General features: G+C 39.4%; 1 protein-coding gene across 1 annotated transcript in view; it reads right to left on the minus strand.

The window, feature by feature from the left end:
• mtus2 (microtubule associated scaffold protein 2) overlaps window positions 1-24,857 on the minus strand; it is a 249,147-nt gene that overhangs the window by 136,091 nt on the left and 88,199 nt on the right. The window contains exon 3 of the mRNA XM_002934016.5: window positions 9,030-9,270. Coding sequence (XP_002934062.2) covers window positions 9,030-9,270 — 241 coding nt within the window. The remainder of the gene's footprint in view (window positions 1-9,029; window positions 9,271-24,857) is intronic.

Consider the following 24,857-nt stretch of genomic DNA (forward strand, 5'->3'; position numbering starts at 1 on the left):
CTTCGGTATTGTGACTTTCCTTGGGCCGGGTTGGAGCTGCAGAGTGCCATTGACCCCTATGGGAGACTTTCCTTGGGCCGGGTTGGAGCTGCAGAGTGCCATTGAGCCCTATGGGAGACTTTCCTTGGGCCGGGTTGGAGCTGCAGAGTGCCATTGAGTCCTATGGGAGACTTTCCTTGGGCCAGGTTGGAGCTGCAGAGTGCCATTGAGCCCTATGGGAGACTTTCCTTGGGCCGGGTTGGAGCTGCAGAGTGCCATTGAGCCCTATAGGAGACTTTCCTTGGGCCGGGTTGGAGCTGCAGAGTGCCATTGAGCCCTATGGTGACTTTCCTTGGGCCAGGTTGGAGCTGCAGAGTGCCATTGAGCCCTATGGGAGACTTTCCTTGGGCCGGGTTGGAGCTGCAGAGTGCCATTGAGCCCTATGGGAGACTTTCCTTGGGCCAGGTTGGAGCTGCAGAGTGCCATTGAGCCCTATGGTGACTTTCCTTGGGCCAGGTTGGAGCTGCAGAGTGCCATTGAGCCCTATGGGAGACTTTCCTTGGGCCGGGTTGGAGCTGCAGAGTGCCATTGAGTCCTATGGGAGACTTTCCTTGGGCCGGGTTGGAGCTGCAGAGTGCCATTGAGCCCTATGGGAGACTTTCCTTGGGCCGGGTTGGAGCTGCAGAGTGCCATTGAGCCCTATGGGAGACTTTCCTTGGGCCGGGTTGGAGCTGCAGAGTGCCATTGAGCCCTATGGGAGACTTTCCTTGGGCCGGGTTGGAGCTGCAGAGTGCCATTGAGCCCTATGGGAGACTTTCCTTGGGCCGGGTTGGAGCTGCAGAGTGCCATTGAGTCCTATGGGAGACTTTCCTTGGGCCAGGTTGGAGCTGCAGAGTGCCATTGAGCCCTATGGGAGACTTTCCTTGGGCCGGGTTGGAGCTGCAGAGTGCCATTGAGCCCTATAGGAGACTTTCCTTGGGCCGGGTTGGAGCTGCAGAGTGCCATTGAGCCCTATGGTGACTTTCCTTGGGCCAGGTTGGAGCTGCAGAGTGCCATTGAGCCCTATGGGAGACTTTCCTTGGGCCGGGTTGGAGCTGCAGAGTGCCATTGAGCCCTATGGGAGACTTTCCTTGGGCCAGGTTGGAGCTGCAGAGTGCCATTGAGCCCTATGGTGACTTTCCTTGGGCCAGGTTGGAGCTGCAGAGTGCCATTGAGCCCTATGGGAGACTTTCCTTGGGCCGGGTTGGAGCTGCAGAGTGCCATTGAGTCCTATGGGAGACTTTCCTTGGGCCGGGTTGGAGCTGCAGAGTGCCATTGAGCCCTATGGGAGACTTTCCTTGGGCCGGGTTGGAGCTGCAGAGTGCCATTGAGCCCTATGGGAGACTTTCCTTGGGCCGGGTTGGAGCTGCAGAGTGCCATTGAGCCCTATGGGAGACTTTCCTTGGGCCGGGTTGGAGCTGCAGAGTGCCATTGAGCCCTATGGGAGACTTTCCTTGGGCCAGGTTGGAGCTGCAGAGTGCCATTGAGCCCTATGGGAGACTTTCCTTGGGCCAGGTTGGAGCTGCAGAGTGCCATTGAGCCCTATGGGAGACTTTCCCTGGGCCGGGTTGGAGCTGCAGAGTGCCATTGAGCCCTGTGGGAGACTTTTCTTGGGCCAGGTTGGAGCTGCAGAGTGATCAAAGTCAGAAAGGTTTTCCCGCCATTTACGATTGTCCGATACGAAAATTTCGTGACTTTCGGATTGCCAATACGATATTATCATGACTATTCCGATTTTTTTGTAAGCATTTTCGTGATATTTGCGATCATCAGAAATTATCGTATCCAATCCGAATTTTTCCCATTTCGGGATTCAAACTCGTACTTTGATGAATGTGCCCCTAAGACTCAGTTTCCTTTAAGTGGGTGGATGTCGGCCACAGCTCTATTTAATGATGTTAACCAGGTAAACGTCTTTGCCCCATTATAACCAAATATAGAATACACCCAGATGCCAGCCACAGCAACCGCAGCGGTGGGCATGTAAAGTGCAACCCAAAGGGCAAGGACCAAAAAAAGAAAATCTTTCAGTAGTGATAAAAGATCTTTAGAGCACTTCTTGTTCCTGAAGGCAGTGTTGTGCACATAATATGTAAGTGACCCAATGTACTGCTTCTATACAAAGCTATAATTCTAATGCACATCCGTATGGGACTGGAAAAGGTGCCTTTGCACAGAGCATATAGTAGAGGGGGTCATAATCAGCCATTTTATGTGCAATCATTTATGACTTAAGAATCCCCCAGAAATGGCAGTAAATTACTTGAAAGCCATAGCAACATATCATGAACTCAAGGCTATTCAAGCCTACGGCAGACATTAACCCTCAACATTTTTGTTACCCAATTAGTTTATTTAAAAAAATGTCATGTTTTCTTGCAGGCTTGTAATAAGCCATTAGCAACCAATAAGGCCATTAGACATGGAGCCGGAACAACATGTCAGTACCAACCAGGTACAAGGAAACAGTGGCGTTTGACTATAGAGGGGAGAGGTTGGGGACTGTGAAGCTGGGCTAGAAGTCAAGAAACAATTGGGGAGATTAGTTCTCCTTTAATACGTCAGTTTATTTTTTAAATGCAACTAAAAGAAATCTATTTTAGGTTCAGCAATGCTCAATGGCATGTCCTTCTGTACAGTAAGCAACAGGATGTCATACGTCATTAATGCACTTATCTTACACAGTAATCATAGATACTAATTATCTAATAAGAACCGGCAAGCTTTATATGTGTATCTGTGACTTGCAGCTGTTTTATATAAAGATAATTTGATTTTAGAAATGTTCCTTTAACCTCTGGCAATACTGACTCATCCCTTTATGTCTGTAAATACATTTTTAAAATTAGATTTAAACATTTAAAGCCCTGTAATACCCCATAGACTAATAAACCTTAGTACCGTAGTAATAACCCTGTATATTTGCACTGAGACTACCATTAGAGTAATAAGACAATGATAAGAAGAAGAACAATACAGAGAGAAAGTGATTGGTGCAAATCAGACAGAACACACCAGCCAGTCACAGGCTAAAGGACTAATTCAGACCAACGTTTTTCTATTGATTGCAGTTGGCCCAATTGTCATTATGGCCAATCAGATCCGACTGCACAGAACATTAGAGCACGCAGCAGCTCATTACCACTGTAGTCTGATACAATTGCAGACAGTAGGACAATGTTGGGATGAAGGAGTTTGTAGATGAGACTTCAAGTGTTTAGTGAGTGGTTACTGGCGCTGATGGTTAAGAAGAATTATATCCTGGAGGGGGCAGACTCAGGGCACAGACATATAAAATACGGCCCTGACTACATTCTGATAGGCCCCTTGCCTTTTGGCCTCTGGGCAACAGGACTAAAATCAGGAGCACTGGGAGGGATGAATTTGTCATGGGTTCTTTGTTCTCCCAAAGTATAAATGGCTTAGAATATGTGTGAGGTGTCTGGTAATAAAAGGATAGCAATGCATCTGTCCCAGTGTCCCCTATAAAAATCTAATTTACAGGTATGTTAAAAAAAAAAGTTAACGGTGAACCATCCCTTTAATCTCTTTATTATTGTGTTATTTTCTGTGACGACAGAGCCGTTCATTGTATCTGTGTAGTTTAAAAGTCCAGTGGTCTTGTTTGTTCTGCCTCAGCTAAGCTCCTATGCCTCCTACTCTCACAGCTAAATCAATGACAGGGCGACCCTGGAAGGCATTCAATGCACCTTTAATATACAGCGCAGTCTCCAGCAGTGAGCACATTTGTTATGAACGTAGCAGCACATGGTCATAGAAATGGCTGTTTGGATCATTCATTTCTGTCAATTCAGTATAAACTGAGCATTCTTTCATCCCTGGCGCTGAACTACTGCTTTCATAATGCGCCAACACTTACAGACAGCGAAAACAGAGCCATAATAACTGAATGGCTTGTGAAAGGGATAAGTCTAACCTTCCATCCTCTATGCAAAGCCCAAGGGCCACTGACTATTTGTCATGAGTGATGATTGTTAATAAAGCTTGTTTGGCTCGTGGGACCCATTATGCCTCATGCGTAACATGGATATTCTTTTGTCCGCTGTGGATAATCCAAATGTTTTAGTACCCCTCATCTTTATAGAACATATTCCTATACTTGCTGGAGACAATGCTATCAACAGTGAAAGAGATGTCTGTATGCGGCACTTCTGTACAGAGTTCTACCAAGGGTAGTGGAGCGCAGTATGCTTGGCAGCAATATGGAGCATCATTGTTTAAAGGAGGCAATCCGAAATATAGCACAAGTGCATTAAATAAATGGGTTTTATAAGCAACAGTCTGTGGGGAAATCTGTTTGATCGCAACTGCACTTGCAGTTATAATTGACCCTTTACAGTATATCTGTTTGTCTATATACATATTATATATACCCAAATGTCCAAAAATGCTCTGCTGCATGGTAAAGTGATATTACTTATAAGAACAAATGACCAGCAACCATTTTTATGTTTTTTTTTACATATATATTTATACTGGGGAGGAAGGTACTGCACTCGCAGGACTTAGGTCAAACAAATGGATTTATTAAAACCGTGCAATTAATGTTTCGCCTGCCTCTGCAGCCTTTATCAAAGTGACAATGAGCCAAAGTGATCCCACTGATAAACCCACAATGACGTGAAAAAAAGGATAAAACAAAAAACGTGACATCATAGTGTACATGTGAAAACACCAACTGTGTATATATAAAGAATAAATTAATCATTTGCAAATTACCCTAATAAGTGTCTGGGAATGGGAGGGCACTTGCACACTGAGCATTCTCCTTCTTGTCCTAACAATTTCACTTCATTTGCTCATAAAGCTCATGTGACCCCTTTGGGGCGCAGAAGTGCAGAAGGCTCCTTTTCCCTATAGAAGACGCTATACTGGCCTTGCCTGGAACACATTAGGGAAACAGGACCAAGTCCCCAGACGCCATGTAGGATGTGCTGACACTGGCGTTTGGTGCATCTGTTTACTTTAATGAAATGGAAGCAATCCAAGAGAAGAGAAAACAAGATGTTCATCCTGCAGCCATACATGTGGGCAAAACTGTACACTGTGCAAAACGTGTCCTTGATGTTGTCATGACTGATGCTAAAGTCAGCCCACCGCATATAAAGGCTTCCCTCTAATAGTCACTGCCTTTGTATTTATTAATTATAGCCATAAACTTTACTTTAATAATACAAATAATTACAGAAGCTCTGTACATATCTAGTGGCCGACCTGTTCATCCCCAAACACAACTGTAACCAATCAAATCTATTTTATAGATACACAGCCAAGTCATTTCTGCTGCCAGATGACTGTCGGGGCGCATAGCCAAGACAATACAGAGACTCGGATGCATTAGACTGATAATCAAAAGGGCTTTAGACACATGTTACGCATAAAAGGAACCACATCTCTGGAACAAGCTTGTCTGTTCTATTGGTGTCAGTGCACAATATTGTTGTATTGCTTCCCATATAAAGCAGCTTTTATATGACCTCCCCTTACCTTCTGCATTGTTTATCTGGTGCCATGCTTAAGGTGGCCATACACTAGCAGATCACCAAACTGGAGACAATTTGGCCACCTGCGTGCAGGGCCAGATCGGCCAGATCAGACTGATCATACTCTGGGGCCTACAGAGGCACATCAGAACCGAATCGCATCTACGCGCTCCCCATCCAATGGGATTTTAAAATTTGCCCAGTTGATATCTAGCAGATACCTGGGCCCAAGTTGGCGGCTTTTATTGGCCTGTGTATGGCCACCTTTATATTAACACAATCAGCATACTATAAGCTGCACATGGGAATCAGTACCTTACACTTATACATTGAAGACAAACACATAAATGTCAACAATCATGATCAATTAAGTATCATGAAAACCCATGTCCCAAACTTAATTTGAAAAAAACTGTGTCAAAGACCCCTACAAAAACTCCCAAAATTGGTACAAGGGATAAAGTGGGTTTAAAACATAACTTTGATTTAAAGTAGTTTAAAAAGCCTGAAATAATGCAGGTGACGTGTCAGCACTTATTTTCATTTTACTTTGATTGCTACAGAGTGACGGTATACTAAGGGACATTATACACAGCCAGCTATTACTTGGATCAATGAAAGGCATATACTGTATGTTAAGGCTACGCTGCACAGATCACCCCTCTTCCCTTTAGCTTATGGCTTGGTGGCCTGTGACCGGAATAGGTAGGGCTTCCTTAAGTCACAGTGTGGCATGAACAATTGCATTATAAGCTGATATTTTGAATTTACACTGCTGCTCCCAAGCCGCTTCTACCAAGCCTACTACTAATACCTGGGAATTTACCTGGAGCCATTAAATGTAACTTGCTGGGGTATATGAAAAGTGGCAAGGGCAATACAGATTGGTGGGGACACTCATAAGTGGGGCATGAAGTCTGCTCCTTGGACCACAGAATTAATTTTTATATGTATACACTGACACAGTAGCGAGAGTGTCACATCTGTTTTTAACTTATTTGGACCCCTTATTTGGATACTGTTTTTTTTAACTATTTTAAATAAAAGCTATGTCTTAAAACCCAGTTTCTAATTGGTACCAAAATTGGGAGTTTTTAATTGGTTAGTGGGGTTAGTGACACCGCTTTTTTCAAATTAATTGTGGGCCTGGGAGCAGGTTTCCATAATACTTAATTCATATTGTTTGTTGATATTTTCTGTTTGTTGTGATTTTCTGTGTTTTGCAAGTTTTGCACTGTTTCGCAAATCTTGTCACAGATTCGCAAGTTTTTCAACACAACAAAACGGTTTGCCCAAGAGAAGTAACCAGTGGCGGGCGCCCTAGGCAACCTGGTTAGTTCGGCCCGCCCCCACAGCTCCAACCCCCTCCAACCGAGCGCACACACAGGGTGATGGGGTTTGCAAGGGCCACTGGCGGGAGGTACTGCACTGGGAGGAATGGGCTTGGAACTAGGGGTAGGTGAAGAGGCACCTGCCTAGGGCACAATGCTGGGGAAAGAGGGGTGCCAGGCAGGTACCTCTGCCTACCTCATGTTCCACCCCTGGAAGTAACCCATAGCAACCAAGTAGGAGGAATTTACTGGTCCACCAGATTTAAAGCAAAGATCTTATTGGTTGCCATGGGTTACTGCTCCTGGGCAAACTTGGCGCATTTTATCACATATGGGGGTTTGATATGAAATAACAGATTTCCCTAGTGACTGGGCAAAAATACTGGCGGCAGCAAGCAGAACAACATTGTCCTGTCTGTCCGTATCATCTGAATTAAGATATCACGGCTATCATTAGAGGTCATTGCTTGTCAACACAGACGGATAATTTCATGATCCAGTAAACAGACATAAGTAACAATAAAAAAAAAATTGCTGCAGAGCTTGCCCTTTTTATTTACACATTTACAAGCTGTTTCAATTTGAAAGGGGACAAAGGGAAATGAAGGATCCTAATATGTATTTATAGTTATGATCGAACTGCATTGCTGCCGCATTCGAGATTGTACAAAGCAGGCCATGAAGTCGTTAGCCTGATGTACAAAGCCATCCAAACACCATGGGACTTTCAGCGGGGCTGGACAGAAAGAAACATGAAGCAATCTGAATAAATTCAGATTTAGACATTATTACGGTTTCCTAAAGCCAAATCACGTTACAATAAAATTATCTCTAAGGCTTAAAAATAGAATAAGCTATGGCAAGAGTTCTTTGAACATTATAGGCTGGAGCCACACTTAATTGTTCATTTGGCACCCATTTTAAAAAATAAATTCAAAGAGACAACACAGTTCCCCCCGGAAAAGTTGCACAGAGAAGAGTATCTGTTTTTAAGCTGTAACTGGCATGCTCTAATATACAATTATATATATATAGTCATTTACAGTATTACATATATTAATTATATATAACTATATATATATATGTGTGTGTGTGTGTATAGCTATGTCATCAGTTATAAATCATGCCAGGGGGAATTACAAAAATTCTAAATGGCGAATTTGTCCCAATTCAAGAAAAAATGGTGGCAAAAAGAAAGTCATGTGAAAATAACATGATCTTAGAAAAACCTATTACAGGTATCAGACCCCTTATCCAGAAATCCATTATCCAGAAAGTTCCGAATTATGGAAAGGCCATCTCCCATAGACTCAATTTTAATCAAATAATTCCCATTTTTAAAAATGATTTCCCTTTTCTCTGTAAAAATAAAACAGTACCTTGTCCTTGATCCCAACTAAGATAATGAATCCATATATTATAAGGATATAATGAATCCTTATTGGGGGCAGAACAGTCCTATTGGGTTTAATTACTGTTTAAATAATGTTTTTAGCAGACTTTAGGTAGGAGATCCAAATTACGGAAAGACCCCTTATCAGGAAAACCCCTGGTCCCGTGCATCCTGGATAACAGGTCCCATACCTGTACCTTGAATTTTCACAGTTTAATAACTACACCCTTAGAGTTACATGACCCTGAAATTATAAAAAAAATTATCAGCCCACTAGTTTAAAATACATGTAAGGGACCTGCTATCCATAATGCTTGGCTTATTCATAATGTTTGGGACCTGGGGCTTCCTGGATAAGGGATCTTAGTTAGGATTAGTTAGAAGCGGCTAGCTGAAGGCTCAGGGAGGTGCACCTGAGCCTCTTTCTCCCTGTGGGGAGTTGTTGGACATATTTAATCTGTTTTATTGCTACAGAGAAAAAGGTAAAATTTAATAAAAATTATTTCCATGGGATCCCTTCTGAAAATTAGAGCTTTCTGAATAACTGGTTTGTGGATAACAGATCCCATACCTGTAGAAGAACTTAAATCTACTAAAAAACATTCAGACTTGAAATTGAGTTTCCAGATAAAAGATCCCATACCTGGTCTCATACCTGCTAGTGCAAGTAATGCCTTTTGTGTGTCAAACAAATATGCCAACAACAACTAAATAACAGGCAACTATAGACACCAAAAACAAAAATTATACTCAATGGCATAATGTGGTTGCAATGAAGTCTACCTGAGGATTCAGCATTGATAAGGCTTTCAGAAGATGCCACTTGTTCTGGAGGTGGAAGAGAGCAGGTTGAGGACCGTTGGTTTGCGGCCAGGATTCTACTTTTAGTTGATGGCAATCTGGTGACGGCACCCAAACCAAGCTGGGGCTTTAAGATCATGGTGGATCGATAGAAACTGGGAGGAACTTCATAGTGGGAGAATGGGGGAGAAGAGAACTCTTCTTTCCTTGTTCTTTCAGCTGCCTGTAACAAAAAGAACAGATATATATATATATTTGTCAGATATGTTTATCCAACTCATTTCATACAAAACTTTTAGTTTATTAGGCTCCACCAGTGCATGAAGGTATGTATACGAATATACAGAAATTATATAAGAGATGTCCTGCACACACTAAACAATGCTTTAGGATGGTATTGTCTACCTAAGAGAAACTGTATGGAATTTAAACCATTATTTATTAATATGCAATTCTTTCCTCATATGGCACTCTATACATCATTCAACACTATACATCAAGCTAACCTCTAATCAATTCACTTTCATTACATTTCATTTGTTTATATATCAGGAGCTTCATTTGTATTTCTGAAACACCTATTGGATTAACTCCTACAAAATGATTAAAGATGCTACTGAGTTAACTAGCCATTTTATTTCTAGAAGCAGTCTCAGGCATACAGGTCACATTCTATGCTTTTAGGGGTGTGTAGGCTCTCTGTAATAGTCATATCTATTATATTTTTAATCACTTACTTTACCGATATTTTAATAATGCTAGCTGGTTCTCAAACAATACAAGATAGAATTCAAAAACTACCCATGTGAGAGTGGTAGGTAACTGCTTGACCTGTTGTTTTAAATAATCAATCATTTAATTTTGACAATAAAGTACAAACTAAAACCTGAACTTTATAGTGGAATGGAGCCTTAGCAAAATATAATATTGCATATATTCACAAAACAAAGTCTTTTTAAAGCACAACATACAGAATAAGAAATGATCACTATAATTTAGCTAGATTGTGTTTATGGACTGTAGACTCACAGAAAGAATTTACTTTGCAGGAAAACACAATATTTTCGTTTTTGTAGGAAAATTATTATCCTAAAAGCTAAACTCTTCTTACTTAATTCTTCATAAATGTATTTCCAATTAGATGATAGGAACAACTGGAATTATATTTTTTCCCATTTTCTCTCCTAATGGAATAATAACTCAGGAAACAGCAAAGATTAAAAACTATCATAGAGACATTATGGACTATCAATTTGATATACAGCTGGAGAAAGGAGCAATGGAATTATCCATTTTCTAAAAAGTCATCAAATTTGGATACCGAGTCAGTGTCGGAAAAGGATCTACATACTCCAGTCCCAACTAATGAAAAGCAAAAAAAGCAAAGAAACGAGTCATCAAATGTCAACACTAATAGATATTAGTACAGGTATAGGACCCGTAATTCAGAATGCTTGGGACCAAGGGTATTCCGGATAAGGGGTCTTTCCATAATTTGGATCTCCATACCTTAAGTCTACTAAAAAATCAATAAACCATTAATCAAACCCCATAGGACTGTTTTGCCTCCAATAAGGATTAATTATATCTAAGTTGGGATCAAGTTCAAAGTACTGTTTTACAGAGAAAAAGGAAATCAATCTTAAAAAACTAAATTATTTGATTAAAAAGGAGTCTATGGGAGATAGACTTTCCGTAATTTGGAGCTTTCTGAATAATAGGTTTCCGGATAAGGGATCCCATACTTGTAAAGACAACAGAGCAGACAACAACGGGTACTGAATGTATCTGCTATGAATTTAAAAAGGGACATTTGTCAGTTTTGCAAACTGGTCTGAAGGAAAATCTATACCCCCCCAACAATGTAGGTCTCTATAAAAATATATTGCTTACAGTTCATATGAAAAACCCTGGTTCATCTAAACAAACCATTGTCTTTAAAATATACATTTTAAGTAGTATGTGCTATTGGATAATCTGGGTAATCCTAAACAGAAAGCTGCCATTTTAAGAACTGAGGGCCGCCCCCTGGGATCATACACAAACAAACCAAGAGCACACATAGATGTTAGGTCACATTAGCCAATGAATGGACAAAGTTTTGCCTTTTTTTAGAGGTATACTCTTCGTTTAACTTTTTGACAAGTTTAAATTACATAAGAAATTGTTCACATTATCTTCCAGGGGACTTCCATGATTCTGTGAATCCCCCAAGGGGCCCATTGGTATGAATGGTATAAACCACTGGCTGATTTTTATGGACAAATTCTCACAACCATCAGCTGAAAATTGTTTTACCTTCTTACTTTATAAATACCCTTCAAGGTCTACAACTGCCAACTGAAACCTACTTTTCAGATGAGCAGAGTTTTTAAGCAGCCATCCATCATAAGGCACCTGTATACACAAATATTTTTATGAATAACACTAAAAAGGGATTATGGACTAATAAATAACCCTTATAATCACTACATCTTATGGTGGGCCAGTTACATTGCTTTATGCTATGGGCAGGGTCATTACAGCAGGCACATCACATTCTGGATTATATTAGGGAAACCATACAATTCACGATGATGCTGAAACCAGAGTACCAGCCTTACAGAAGAATACACTCCAAAGACTAAGGTTTCTACATAAAGGATTGCCGGTGTTTAGCGCTGAGCGTGGTCACGTCCAAAAAAGGGCGCAATGGCGTCAAACTTGGCGCAGTTGCTTCAAAAAAGACACGGGCGACCAAAAAAGATGCGGGCAACAATAAAAAAAAACCACTCAACAAATGTGTTTAGCAAATTTTCTTATAATTTTGCAAATTTTATGGCGAAGCCTAAAACTTATCTTACCATGCTAGTAAATTACACCTTTTCCCTGCTGGCAGTGCAACATAATTATCAAGGCTGATACTTGCTTGCACTTTAGGAGGAAATTATTCCCAAATAAAAGGCATTTTACATGTCAAAGTAAGCCCCTAGTCTATCTCTTAATATGTCCTGGCAGGCTGGAATATATAAAAAACAAACCAACAGGTTAAAAACAGAATTGTACAGCATATATTTAGCATTGTTGATCACTTGGATGCCCCTAAACTGTCCATCATTGTAAGGTGCTGTTCCTTTGAAGTAAATGAGAAAACAAGGTGGGTACTTAACTACAAGGTTTTTCTTGGACACAAAACACTGTATTCTGTGTGAGACTGTGATTCCAAGGGTATAACTGGCACAAGAGAGTAGAACACAGGAACTGGAAAGTGTGCAATCTTTATATGTTGTCAGGCAAGACAGGATCAGTCGTAGATAGCGACCCATAAGCAGCCCACACTGACACCAAGATATCCCATTAGGTGTAAACGAAGCAGGTATAGTAAGAGAGGCCAGTGGGGTGTAAAAGCTAGGTACCAGGGAGTAGGTAGAGCGATGACGAGTCGAGGTCGGGGCTGCAGATCTGGATCTACAGTAGGTCAGTAGTCTCGACAAGGTCAGGACAGGTGGCAATCAAGAATAGTAAGGTCAGACAAGGTTTGACCTGAAAATCTCAATAGGAGAATATCCATGATATAACAGGGGAACAAGCCTGATAACCAAGCTTGTGCTTGTTTAAAAGGTCTTTAAATAAGCCTGGAAGACAGGTGTGCAATGTCATCATGGCACTCGCAATGTCTGGGCGCACGAAGGTCGGGAAGACCTTATACAGTATGTCCTTATATATGCTTTGTGCTCATCAGCACACATAGAACTTGCACCACATGATAGCAATGAGCCTTATGATATTTCTTTACCTACTGACTGAATGATAGCTGCTATGGTTTATTCACAACATAGAGGTTTACTTGTCACCTGTACTAATTCCCGGAACTTTTCTTTTGCCTCAGGTACAAATGCTGTAAAGTTTCTCTAAAATCAAAAACAATTATGTACTTCCCGGAAAGCTAAGTGCTTGAGCTGAGCCCAATGTTTCCTCTTTGCCTCCTGGCAAACATTCAGCCTATTCTCTCTAAAATCAATTATATCAGAGCTAAAGCCTACTGTATAAACTCCTTCCACTTATTCTGACATTACAACTATTAAAATAACTTAAAAGCCCATAATTAACTGAAAAGCTATTAGGGTATGCTATATAAGGAGAGCCAAGAAGAAATATTTGCTCTGTTGGAGAGCACTGACTTAGTATATACTGTATATCATGTTATTATATTATTATTAACCCTATACACAACAGTATAGAACAATGAGAGAATGAGGAAAGCCGCAAAGTGCCATGTTTGTTTGCATTATGTTTTTGCATAAGTACATATGGAGGATTAGTTGGGCTCAAGTACAGGTACTGTTTTATTATTACAGAGAAAAGGGAATCATTTAACCAATAAATAAACCCAATAGGGCTGTTCTGCCCCAATAAGGGGTAATTATATCTTAGTTGGGATCAAGTACAGGTACTGTTTTATTATTACAGAGAAATGGGAATCATTTAACCATGAAATAAACCCAATAGGGCTGTTCTGCCCCCAATAAGGGGTAATTATATCTTAGTTGGGATCAAGTACAGGTACTGTTTTATTATTACAGAGAAAAGGGAATCATTTAACCATGAAATAAACCCAATAGGGCTGTTCTGCCCCCAATAAGGGGTAATTATATCTTAGTTGGGATCAAGTACAGGTACTGTTTTATTATTACAGAGAAAAGGGAATCATTTAACCATTAAATAAACCGAATAGGGCTGTTCTGCCCCCAATAATGGGTAATTATATCTTAGTTGGGATCAAGTACATGTACTGTTTTATTATTACAGAGAAAAGGGAATCATTTAACCATTAAATAAACCGAATAGGGCTGTTCTGCCCCCAATAAGGGGTAATTATATCTTAGTTGGGATCAAGTACAGGTACTGTTTTATTATTACAGAGAAAAGGGAATCATTTAACCATTAAATAAACCCAATAGGGCTGTTCTGCCCCTAATAATGGGTAATTATATCTTAGTTGGGATCAAGTACAGGTACTGTTTTATTATTACAGAGAAAAGGGAATCATTTAACCATGAAATAAACCCAATAGGATTGTTCTGCCCCCAATAAGGGGTAATTATATCTTAGTTGGGATCAAGTACAGGTACTGTTTTATTATTACAGAGAAAAGGGAATCATTTAACCATTAAATAAACCCAATAGGGCTGTTCTGCCCCCAATAAGGGGTAATTATATCTTAGTTGGGATCAAGTACAAGGTACTGTTTTATTATTACAGAGAAAAGGGAATCATTTAACCATTAAATAAACCCAATAGGGCTGTTCTGCCCCCAATAAGGGGTAATTATATCTTAGTTGGGATCAAGTACAGGTACTGTTTTATTATTACAGAGAAAAGGGAATCATTTAACCATTAAATAAACCCAATAGGGCTGTTCTGCCCCTAATAATGGGTAATTATATCTTAGTTGGGATCAAGTACAGGTACTGTTTTATTATTACAGAGAAAAGGGAATCATTTAACCATGAAATAAACCCAATAGGATTGTTCTGCCCCCAATAAGGGGTAATTATATCTTAGTTGGGATCAAGTACAGGTACTGTTTTATTATTACAGAGAAAAGGGAATCATTTAACCATGAAATAAACCCAATAGGGCTGTTCTGCCCCCAATAAGGGGTAATTATATCTTAGTTGGGATCAAGTACAAGGTACTGTTTTATTATTACAGAGAAAAAGGAAATCAATTTAAAAAAATCTGAATTATTTGAATAATGGGAGACAGGAGCTTTCTGGATAATGGGTTTCCGGATAAGTGATCCCATACCTGTATCTGTTGTCTTATGTTTGCAAGGTTTTTTTTAAAAGGTAGCCTGATTTTGAGTATAACGGTGGCTAATTAAATCAGGTCAATATGGCATAAAAGGCAACTTGATTTCACTTGATTGCAATTTTTTTTTATTTATTTCTAAAATATTTTAAACTTTTCAAAGTATTTTGCACTTGGTATAGATTTCAGCACAAAACTGGCATATACAGTGGAGGAAATAATTATTTGACCCCTCACTGATTTTGTAAGTTTGTCCAATGACAAAGAAATGAAAAGTCTCAGAACAGTATTATTTCAATGGTAGGTTTATTTTAACAGTGGCAGATAGCACATCAAAAGGAAAATCGTTTTTGAACCCCTACCAACCATTAAGAGTTCTGGCTCCCACAGAGTGGTTAGACACTTCTACTCAATTAGTTAACCTCATTAAGGACACCTGTCTTAACTAGTCACCTGTATAAAAGACACCTGTCCACAGAATCAATCAATCAAGCAGACTCCAAACTCTCCAACATGGGAAAAACCAAAGAGCTGTCCAAGGATGTCAGAGACAAAATTGTAGACCTGCGCAAGGCTGGAATGGGCTACAAAACCATTAGCAAGAAGCTGGGAGAGAAGGTGACAACTGTTGGTGCGATTGTTCGAAAATGGAAGGAGCACAAAATGACCATCAATCGACTTCGCTCTGGGGCTCCACGCAAGATCTCACCTCGTGGGGTGTCAATGATTCTGAGAAAGGTGAAAAAGCATCCTAGAACTACACGGGAGGAGTTAGTTAATGACCTCAAATTAGCAGGGACCACAGTCACCAAGAAAACCATTGGAAACACATTACACCGCAATGGATTAAAATCCTACAGGGCTCGCAAGGTCCCCCTGCTCAAGAAGGCACATGTGCAGGCCCGTCTGAAGTTTGTCAATGAACACCTGAATGATTCTGTGAGTGACTGGGAGAAGGTGCTGTGGTCTGATGAGACCAAAATAGAGCTCTTTGGCATTAACTCAACTCGCTGTGTTTGGAGGAAGAAAAATGCTGCCTATGACCCCCAAAACACGTCCCCACCGTCAAGCATGGGGGTGGAAACATTTTGCTTTGGGGGTGTTTTTCTGCTAAGGGCACAGGACAACTTATTCGCATTAATGGGAAAATGGACGGAGCCATGTATCGTGAAATCCTGAACGACAACCTCCTTCCCTCTGCCAGGAAACTGAAAATGGGTCGTGGATGGGTGTTCCAGCACGACAATGACCCAAAACATACAGCAAAGGCAACAAAGGAGTGGCTCAAGAAGAAGCACATTAAGGTCATGGAGTGGCCTAGTCAGTCTCCGGACCTTAATCCAATAGAAAACCTATGGAGGGAGCTCAAGCTCAGAGTTGCACAGAGACAGCCTCCAAACCTTAGGGATTTAGAGATGATCTGCAAAGAGGAGTGGGACCAACATTCCTCCTAAAATGTGCGCAAACTTGGTCATCAATTACAAGAAACGTTTGACCTCTGTGCTTGCAAACAAGGGTTTTTCCACTAAGTATTAAGTCTTTTTTTGTTAGAGGGTTCAAAAACTTATTTCGCTCAATGAAATGCAAATCAGTTGCTATCTTTTATTTAAAGTTATTTTTTCGATTTTCCTTTTGATGTGCTATCTGCCACTGTTAAAATAAACCTACCATTGAAATGATACTGTTCTGAGACTTTTCATTTCTTTGTCATTGGACAAACTTACAAAATCAGTGAGGGGTCAAATAATTATTTCCTGCACTGTACATATGTACCAGATAAAGGTTTTTGGATTGGGTCAACTTCTTAATTGTCCACAGGAGATATGGGCAAAAATTGAACCAAACTGAACCATAATTTGCATATTCAGATTACATATATATCAAATAACTGCATAATTATTAAGGTGAGTTAAGGGTGACTTTGGGGTTGATTCACTAAAGGTTGATAAAACAAGCGCTATTTATAGCATGCATTAAAAATTTTATCGCTTCTTATTTTTTGTGACAACGCACGATTCACTAAAAGGACAGGCGTCACCATTAAGAAGCGATGTTCTTTGCGTTAATTAACTTGCGATGAGCATTTTTCCTGCGTTATTTTTGACCGTGTGCGTTATTTCCTGCTGCGTGCAATATATTTCGCCGCATGCTATATTAGCGCACAATATTACGCATGTAACCATTACTTTCGGAAAACTACTTTTATGAAAATGACCATTTCCCTGCAAACTGGAGGCTGCATCACTCTGGGGCCAACACAGACTTGAATAAATCCCACTGCAAAGTCCATATTGTGTTGCCTACAGCTGATTAACTGTACTTTTCTATAATTACCGCCTGCCCCAAGTAGGTGTTAATTTTCGCACAAACTAATGCGATATTTAGCACATTTAACGCTTTATATGTGTTTGTGAATCATGAGTTATTACTATTTCTATTCGCTAATTAACGTAATGCGATAGAAATAACTGCGTTTTTTAGCGCATGCGATATGTGTCTTAACGCATGTGAAATGACTTTGATGCATCGGAACTTATTTATCGCGTGCTTTTTAACGCACAAAAAGCATGCAATAAACCTTATCGACCTTTAGTGAATCGGCCCCTTTAAGCGTATAGATATGCCTAATTCTGCAATAGGTAGTGGGATTCAGCCGCACCCAAACCAAAGCCGACTTTATAACCATTACGTATGAATTGAAATTTCAGGGCAACATTTTCCAGTGGTAAGGAAATTCCCATCAGAATGAAATTAAAGTTTTACTAGTTTACACTTGATTGAGTCAAGTCCTTTGTGTACTGGAAGTATAGCAGGCATGCTTCCACCTTTCTTTTAAATAAACATACAAATATTTATTAATTGCCTTCAGCATTCTGTTGTGTCTACTTTATGTAAGAAATAATTGTTGACTGGGTGTTTCTTGTTCACTGCTAATAACGTCCATGATAAAGCACTGGAATTAGAAATTATTGTAGCTCAATCCCAGGGGAGGGGCCGCCACTTGTAATTTAATTTATGCTTTGTGTGGCGTCTGCCGGTTTGTGATGTTATGACAAAGCTGTAGCCAATCACTGCCTTACAAAAATCCCATGACTGAAATATTCTGTAATCAGTCAAACCAATAGGAGGTTTCCTTTATGTTTTGATTGACAATATCAGAATAAGCACCCTAATACAAGTGCAGCAATCAACCCTAATCTAGAATAGTCAATTGAACACTTGCAATCCTTACTTTACCCATATGGGGGTTGAATTCTTTTTATTCAGTATATAATGATGACTTTAGTTACCTTTGTAACCTGAGCCACCAAAGTGTCATAAGAAGATCAATGGCCCTCTATTTTAGGGTTGTCTAACAGATGACCTATGACCTGTATGGCGGTACTCTTTAAGATTATTTTCCCTTCCAGCCTATCCATGGACTCAACTGACTTATTTCTATGACACCTGGGATAGAATTTTAGTTATAGGGAAACATATGGACAGGACTGCTCTTTCTTAAAGGGCTCAAGGGAACTCATTATCTAAAAAAGTGAAGCAGCACTTTCTTTGCTGTGTAGCTGTATTATTGGAAGCAATAATGATGGCCACAAAGTGTCTTATATTGAAACCAGCCTACAGTAAGGGGCTGATTTACTAACCCACGAATCCGACCCGAATTGGAAAAGTTCCGACTTGAAAACGAGCATTTTGCGACTTTTTCGTATGTTTTGCGATTTTTTCGGATTCTGTACGAATTTTTCGTTACCAATACGATTTTTGCGTAAAAACGCGAGTTTTTCGTATCCATTACGAAAGTTGCGTAAAAAGTTGCGCATTTTGCGTAGCGTTAAAACTTACGTGAAAAGTTGCGCATTTTTCGCGTAAGTTTTAACGCTACGCAAAATGCGCAACTTTTTACGCAACTTTCGTAAAGGATAGGAAAACTCGCGTTTTTACGCAAAAATCGTATTGGATCCGAAAAATTCGTAAAGAATCCGAAAAAATCGCAAAACATACGAAAAAATCGCAAAGTACCGATCATTACGAAAAAAACGCAATCGGACTCCATTCGACCCGTTCGTGGGTAAGTAAATCAGCCCCTAAGTGTATGGCTCTTGAATTATTATTCTGTTGCACGTCCAAACCTTGGCGCCAGTGCTTAAAACAGCTCTGAGGGGGTTAACATAACCAGATACAGGCATTAACTTGCTGTCTAACAGAATAAAACTGCATTCCATCCCAGAGCATTAGCATCCCTTCTGCTAAACAGAGGAGATCATAGTCAAGACAAAGGAAACGAAGGGGAAATGACAGTGACCTTTCCTGCAGTCATTGTGGCACATCCAAATGATTAACTGGTTTGTTTGCACAAGCGGCTATATTCTACACAATTAAATCTCAACATTGCTTTATCTTGCTGTGTGTCAGGCAAACTAAATCTATCTTGGCCACGTGTTCCTATAATGCAGGGCACTGGCGGCTAAGCAGTAACACAAACTTGTCTGCTATCTGCATTGGTGGGTTTTGTTAATTCTCTGGTCTTTGCATTGTGTTTCATGTAACAATCATAATTATGATGAATATGATAGATATGGGGCATTGCTAGCATCCTATAAGACCCAGGGAACGGATCTGCAACCAACATTTCATATAACCCTATGGCTTAGAATTATCATTGCCTGGAAATAGGGTTATACATTGAAAAATGGAACCAATCAGTATTATAATTTCCAATAATCATGTTCTCCATGGGGCAGTCCCAAATTGCACTTGGTATGGTTGACACAGACTGTGGTCATGTCCTGAATGCTCCATTTTCCGGAGGTGCACAGTTCTATAGTAACAAAGGAGTACCCAGGGAGCACAGTGACAAAAGGGAAATGACCTGAGTGTTAGGGCTTATACCATTACTGATTATTTTATTGTGAAGGAAAGATTGAATTATTGAGGGGTACCAGGGTTCTTCCCAGCAAGCACCATGGAGCGATCCTCTTCCTGCTTCTTTCCTTTCCCAGGTACGCATGTAGAGTGAAAAGTTGAATTTTACCAACAAAAAAAATGTCTTTTTCCCTTTATTGCACATGAGTCGGCCCTGGGGTAGGGAAGAAAGATGAAGTGGAGGAAGAAGATCACTTGATGTCAGATTGTAGAAAATAAACCAGAGAAAAGAAATGAACTGACTGAAAGAACATGTTTCTAGGATATTCGTGCTCAAAGGCAGAGAGGAGACAGCGGAAACCTTCCCAGTGCTCTCATAGTATCCCTTACCTGGAGTATAGCAGAGCTTTCCTTGACAAATTCATGCTGCTGGGCTATTAGCTATGTCAGACACACAATAATTCACTTACACATAAAAACTCAACATCTGTGCAGCATTCTGGAATCAGGGCAGACCCAGGACATACACAATGTAAAGTATATCACATATTTTGTCCCATATTTTGCATGTACTGTACGGCTATAGGCGCCCTCATGAATCCATCACCAGTTAAGGGTTCTTTCCATAATTTGGATCTCCATATCTTAAGTCTGCTAAAAAAAACTTTAATTTAGTAGGATTGTTTTGTCACCAATATGAATTCAAGCAGCTTAGTTGGGATCAAGTACAAGGTACTGTTTTCGTATTACAGAGAAAAAGGAAACATTTTTTTAAAAATCAGAATTATTTGCTTAAATTGGACTCTATGGGAGATGGGCTTTCTGCAATTTGGAGCTTTCTGGATAAGGATCCCATACCTGGGACATTTATTATTGACATATTATACAGTTATGAGTTTCAATAGTTTGTAAGGTTTTTAATGGTACAGGTATGGGATCCATTATCCGGAAATTCATTATCCAGAAAGTTCAGAATTACGGGAAGGCCATCACCCATTGACTCCATTATAAGCAAGTAATTCTAATTTTTAATAATAATTTCCTTTTTCTCTGTAATAATAAAACAGTTTCTTGTAATTGATCCCAACTAAGATATAATTAATCCTTACTGAGGGAAAAACAGCCCTATTGGGTTTATTTAATGGTTAAAAGATTCCCTTTTCTCTGTAATAATAAAACAGTACCTGTACTTGATCCCAACTAAGATATAATTACCCTTTATTGGGGCAGAACAGCCCTATTGGGTTTATTTAATGGTTAAATGATTCCCTTTTCTCTGTAATAATAAAACAGTACCTGTACTTGATCCCAACTAAGATATAATTACCCCTTATTGGGGGCAGAACAATCCTATTGGGTTTATTTCATGGTTAAATGATTCCCTTTTCTCTGTAATAATAAAACAGTACCTGTACTTGATCCCAACTAAGATATAATTACCCCTTATTGGGGGCAGAACAGCCCTATTGGGTTTACTTAATGTTTAAATAATCTTTTAGTAGACTTAGGGGCACATTTACTAACCCACGAACGGTCCGAATGCGTCCGATTGCGTTTTTTTCGTAATGAACGGTAATTTTGCGATTTTTTTCGGCGTCTTTACGATTTTTGCATAAAAACGCGAGTTTTTCAGGCGTCTTTACGATTTTTGCGTAAAAACACGAGTTTTTCTGCGTCTTTACGAAAGTTGCGCAAAGTCGCGATTTTTTCGTAGCGTTAAAACTTGCGCGAAACGTCGCGCCTTTTAAGTTTTAACGCTACGAAAAAATCGCGACTTTGCGCAACTTTCGTAAAGACGCCGAAAAAACTTGCGTTTTTACGCAAAAATCGTAAAGACGCCGAAAAACTTGCGTTTTTACGCAAAAATCGTAAAGACGGCGAAAAAATCGCAAAAATACGAAAAAGTCGCAAAATGTTCGTTTCCAATCGGAATTTTTCCAATTCGGATTCGAAATCGTGTCTTAGTAAATCAGCCCCTAAAGGTATGTAGATCCAAATTATGGAAATGATACCTTATCCGGAAAACCCCAGGTCCCGAGCATTCTAGCATTCTGGATAATGGGCAGATTTATTAATATTTAAATTTTCATGGTTTTAGAGTTTTTTAAAACCATCTCATTTCCACAAAACCCACAAATGTCTAGTCATTTATTAAAAAACCCAAACTGGAAAAGCACAAACAAAAAACATGCAGAAGATGCGAAAACCGCAACTTTTTTGTATTGTTGCACAAATGCAATTGACTGCCATTGACTTCATTACCTTGACAGCTTTTAGATGCCATTTTTTCTTTTATTGCAGTTTTGTCACATAATAAACAGCAAAAAATCTAGTTTTATTCAAAGCAACAAAATCATATTTTTGCACAAAAAATACAAACCATGAAGAAAATCGAATGTAATAAATGCCCCAATAGGAGATGCATGGTTCTAAATTACAAGTGGCACATTTATCAACATAAGGAAATATTGCACCAATGCAGTAACCCATAGAACATAACTGAGGACAGCCTATTAAATGTTAGGAATTGAAAGCAAATTTCCACATAATTGCTATGGGTTATTGTGAAAAATTGGCTGTTGCACAAAACTGAGCCCCACTTATTGCTGAAGTCATTTTCAGTGATCATTTGGTCAACATAAACCTTTTAAATAGGGCATTAACATGAAGTCCCCCCCCCTCCAGTGAAACTAATTCCCTATTATATAAATACACATGGATGTGGAGAAACAGAAGGCTCTCTGGGCTGAACCCCCATGTAAATATTTTTTACATCATGAATTTCTATGAAATTTTCCGACATACATTCATTAATATATTTTGTATGTATGTATATCTTTATTTATAAAGCGCTACTTATGTACGCAGCGCTGTACAGTAGAATACATTAATACAAACAGGGGGTTAAAGATAATGGATAAATACAAAGTACAACAATAAATACAAATAAATACAAGGTACAGTTGCAATAAGAGTCAGAAACAAGATGAACGAGGTCCCTGCCCCGTAGAGCTTACAATCTATATGGGAGGGGTAACTAACAGACACAAATGGGCAACTGTAAGTGCTTTAGGTATTTTTAAATGTAATTGCTATTGAAAACAGTGCTTTGTGTGTTGAGTTTTCTGCATTGCTGGTTCTGACTCTTGAAACAGAAGCCAGCTGATTAACAGATTTGGTAGAAAGCACGCAGCATTGCTGGTATTGGAATCTCGGCTGGAGCACAGCTGGCTTCTGTTATATTTATAACAGTAAGAAACCGCAGTACAGAAAAGGGCCAGACACATACAGTATTGCTTCCAGTGGCAATAACATTTACAGATAACTTCGCAATGATTAAAAAATGTTAATGAATGGATATTGGAAAGTAAGCACACTCCAAGAGAGCAGCTAGAAAGGGAAATCAAAGAGATGATATAAGCATTATGCCTTCAGAAATGGCACTGTAAATCAAAGTGTGTAATGACACCAAAGCCAGAGGGAGTCGGAATAGCAGTGTGCTTCCAGAGATGCCCTGGGAAAACTAGCACTACTCATTCATATTGATGTTGTGCTCAGCTACTCATTTTAAGGCTCCATTCTCAAGTGGTTGAAAGAGTAAAGTGAAGAGCCATAACCATATTATTGCCTGGATAACTGTATGTGGATATGGAACGAATGGATTCTAAGTAAGCCAATCAGCACCTAGCTTTAAGCAGTCTACAATGGGTCTTTTCTTTCATCTTGCAAATCTGTCCAGAGTTAGTAAACCATTGTCACAGTCTGTGGAAGAGACTCTAACATTTGTATCTATAAAGCTCAATATGCAATAAGTTTGGCCACATTTGTTTATTGACTTCTGGAGGGGGCCAAGACTTCATAATAGAGTTTAAATAGAAAGGCAGTGGAATGTTATCAAGAAAGCAGAGGTGAAGAAAACATAATGAATGGACAAGTAATGATATTGATTTCTTCAACCACAGTTTATGAGATATCAGATGGCCATGATGGAAGATAGATACAATAGGTACTCTGCCCAGAAAGAACTTTATAAGCAAGAGGAACATGGCTTTTGTTGACCCAATGAGATGGAGTAGGGTTCCCAATCATTGGATCTAAAGAATGTAATAATGTGTCTATCACATACACTTCTTTGTGTTACAAAAGAAGAAGGTTACAGTATTTGTGATACCTGCCATGGGATATAGTGTTGAATATATTTCGGCTTGTGGCACCAAAAGTCAGAAATTCATGGTATAAATGATCTATTGGGTCCTTGATGGTAGCATTTCAGGGTGAAGGCTTAATTTTCTACACAGTTTGCTCAAGGTACTGGGAAAAGAAAAGATATTGGTCTGTTGGACTGCACCAGGGCCCATTCTCAGAGCAATTAAATGTTGATAGCCCTACATATTATTATGGGTTTTCACACAGGCTAAAAAGGTGTTAGTGGAGTAAGCTGTGCAAGAAGCTGCCACTATATTGCAGGTTTTTATACCACTAAATAGTTTTCAAATGCAGGACTTAATCAATTATATTTATTAAGGCATGTGTTGGTTTCAAATATACAATGAAATAAAACCAACTGTAGGAAACTAATCACAATAGTTCCTGGTCCAAGTTTTGTAGCTATCACAACAATTCCATTGAATTTAAATGTCACATAAAAATCATCTCTCCCTGTAGAAGGTTGATTACTAAAACTCTTAACTTTTCTAATTTTTTTTGTTTTTAAAATTTGAATAAACTCATTTCACGAACGTCTAACAATAAAAAGTCTTGAGCTGAAAAAGTACGAGCAGAAAAAAGTTGCAGAAAATTAGCAAAACTGCGACATTTTTAAATTGTTGCACAAAAACATCTACTCTTTCACACTGTTGCGTGCATTTTTGTCACATGCTGTCACACCCTGGAATTATAACTGACAATCACTAATCATTTTCAATGAGGCTAAAAAAACTCAAATGTTTTAATAAACTGGGGAAATATATAAATAAAATTGTTAGAGACAATTCTCATTGACTTCTATTGAACCTCGCCAGCTTTTTTTGTGGATTTTTTTAATGAATACCAACTATTTGTGGTTAGGAATATTCCTCTGTATATTAAAGTTTTTTTTACTGCATTTTTTCTTGAACCGTGCAAAAAATGTAAACTCAAATTTTGATAAATCGTCCC

Source organism: Xenopus tropicalis, chromosome 2 (assembly GCF_000004195.4).
Source record: "Xenopus tropicalis strain Nigerian chromosome 2, UCB_Xtro_10.0, whole genome shotgun sequence".
Lineage (NCBI taxonomy): Eukaryota > Metazoa > Chordata > Amphibia > Anura > Pipidae > Xenopus > Xenopus tropicalis.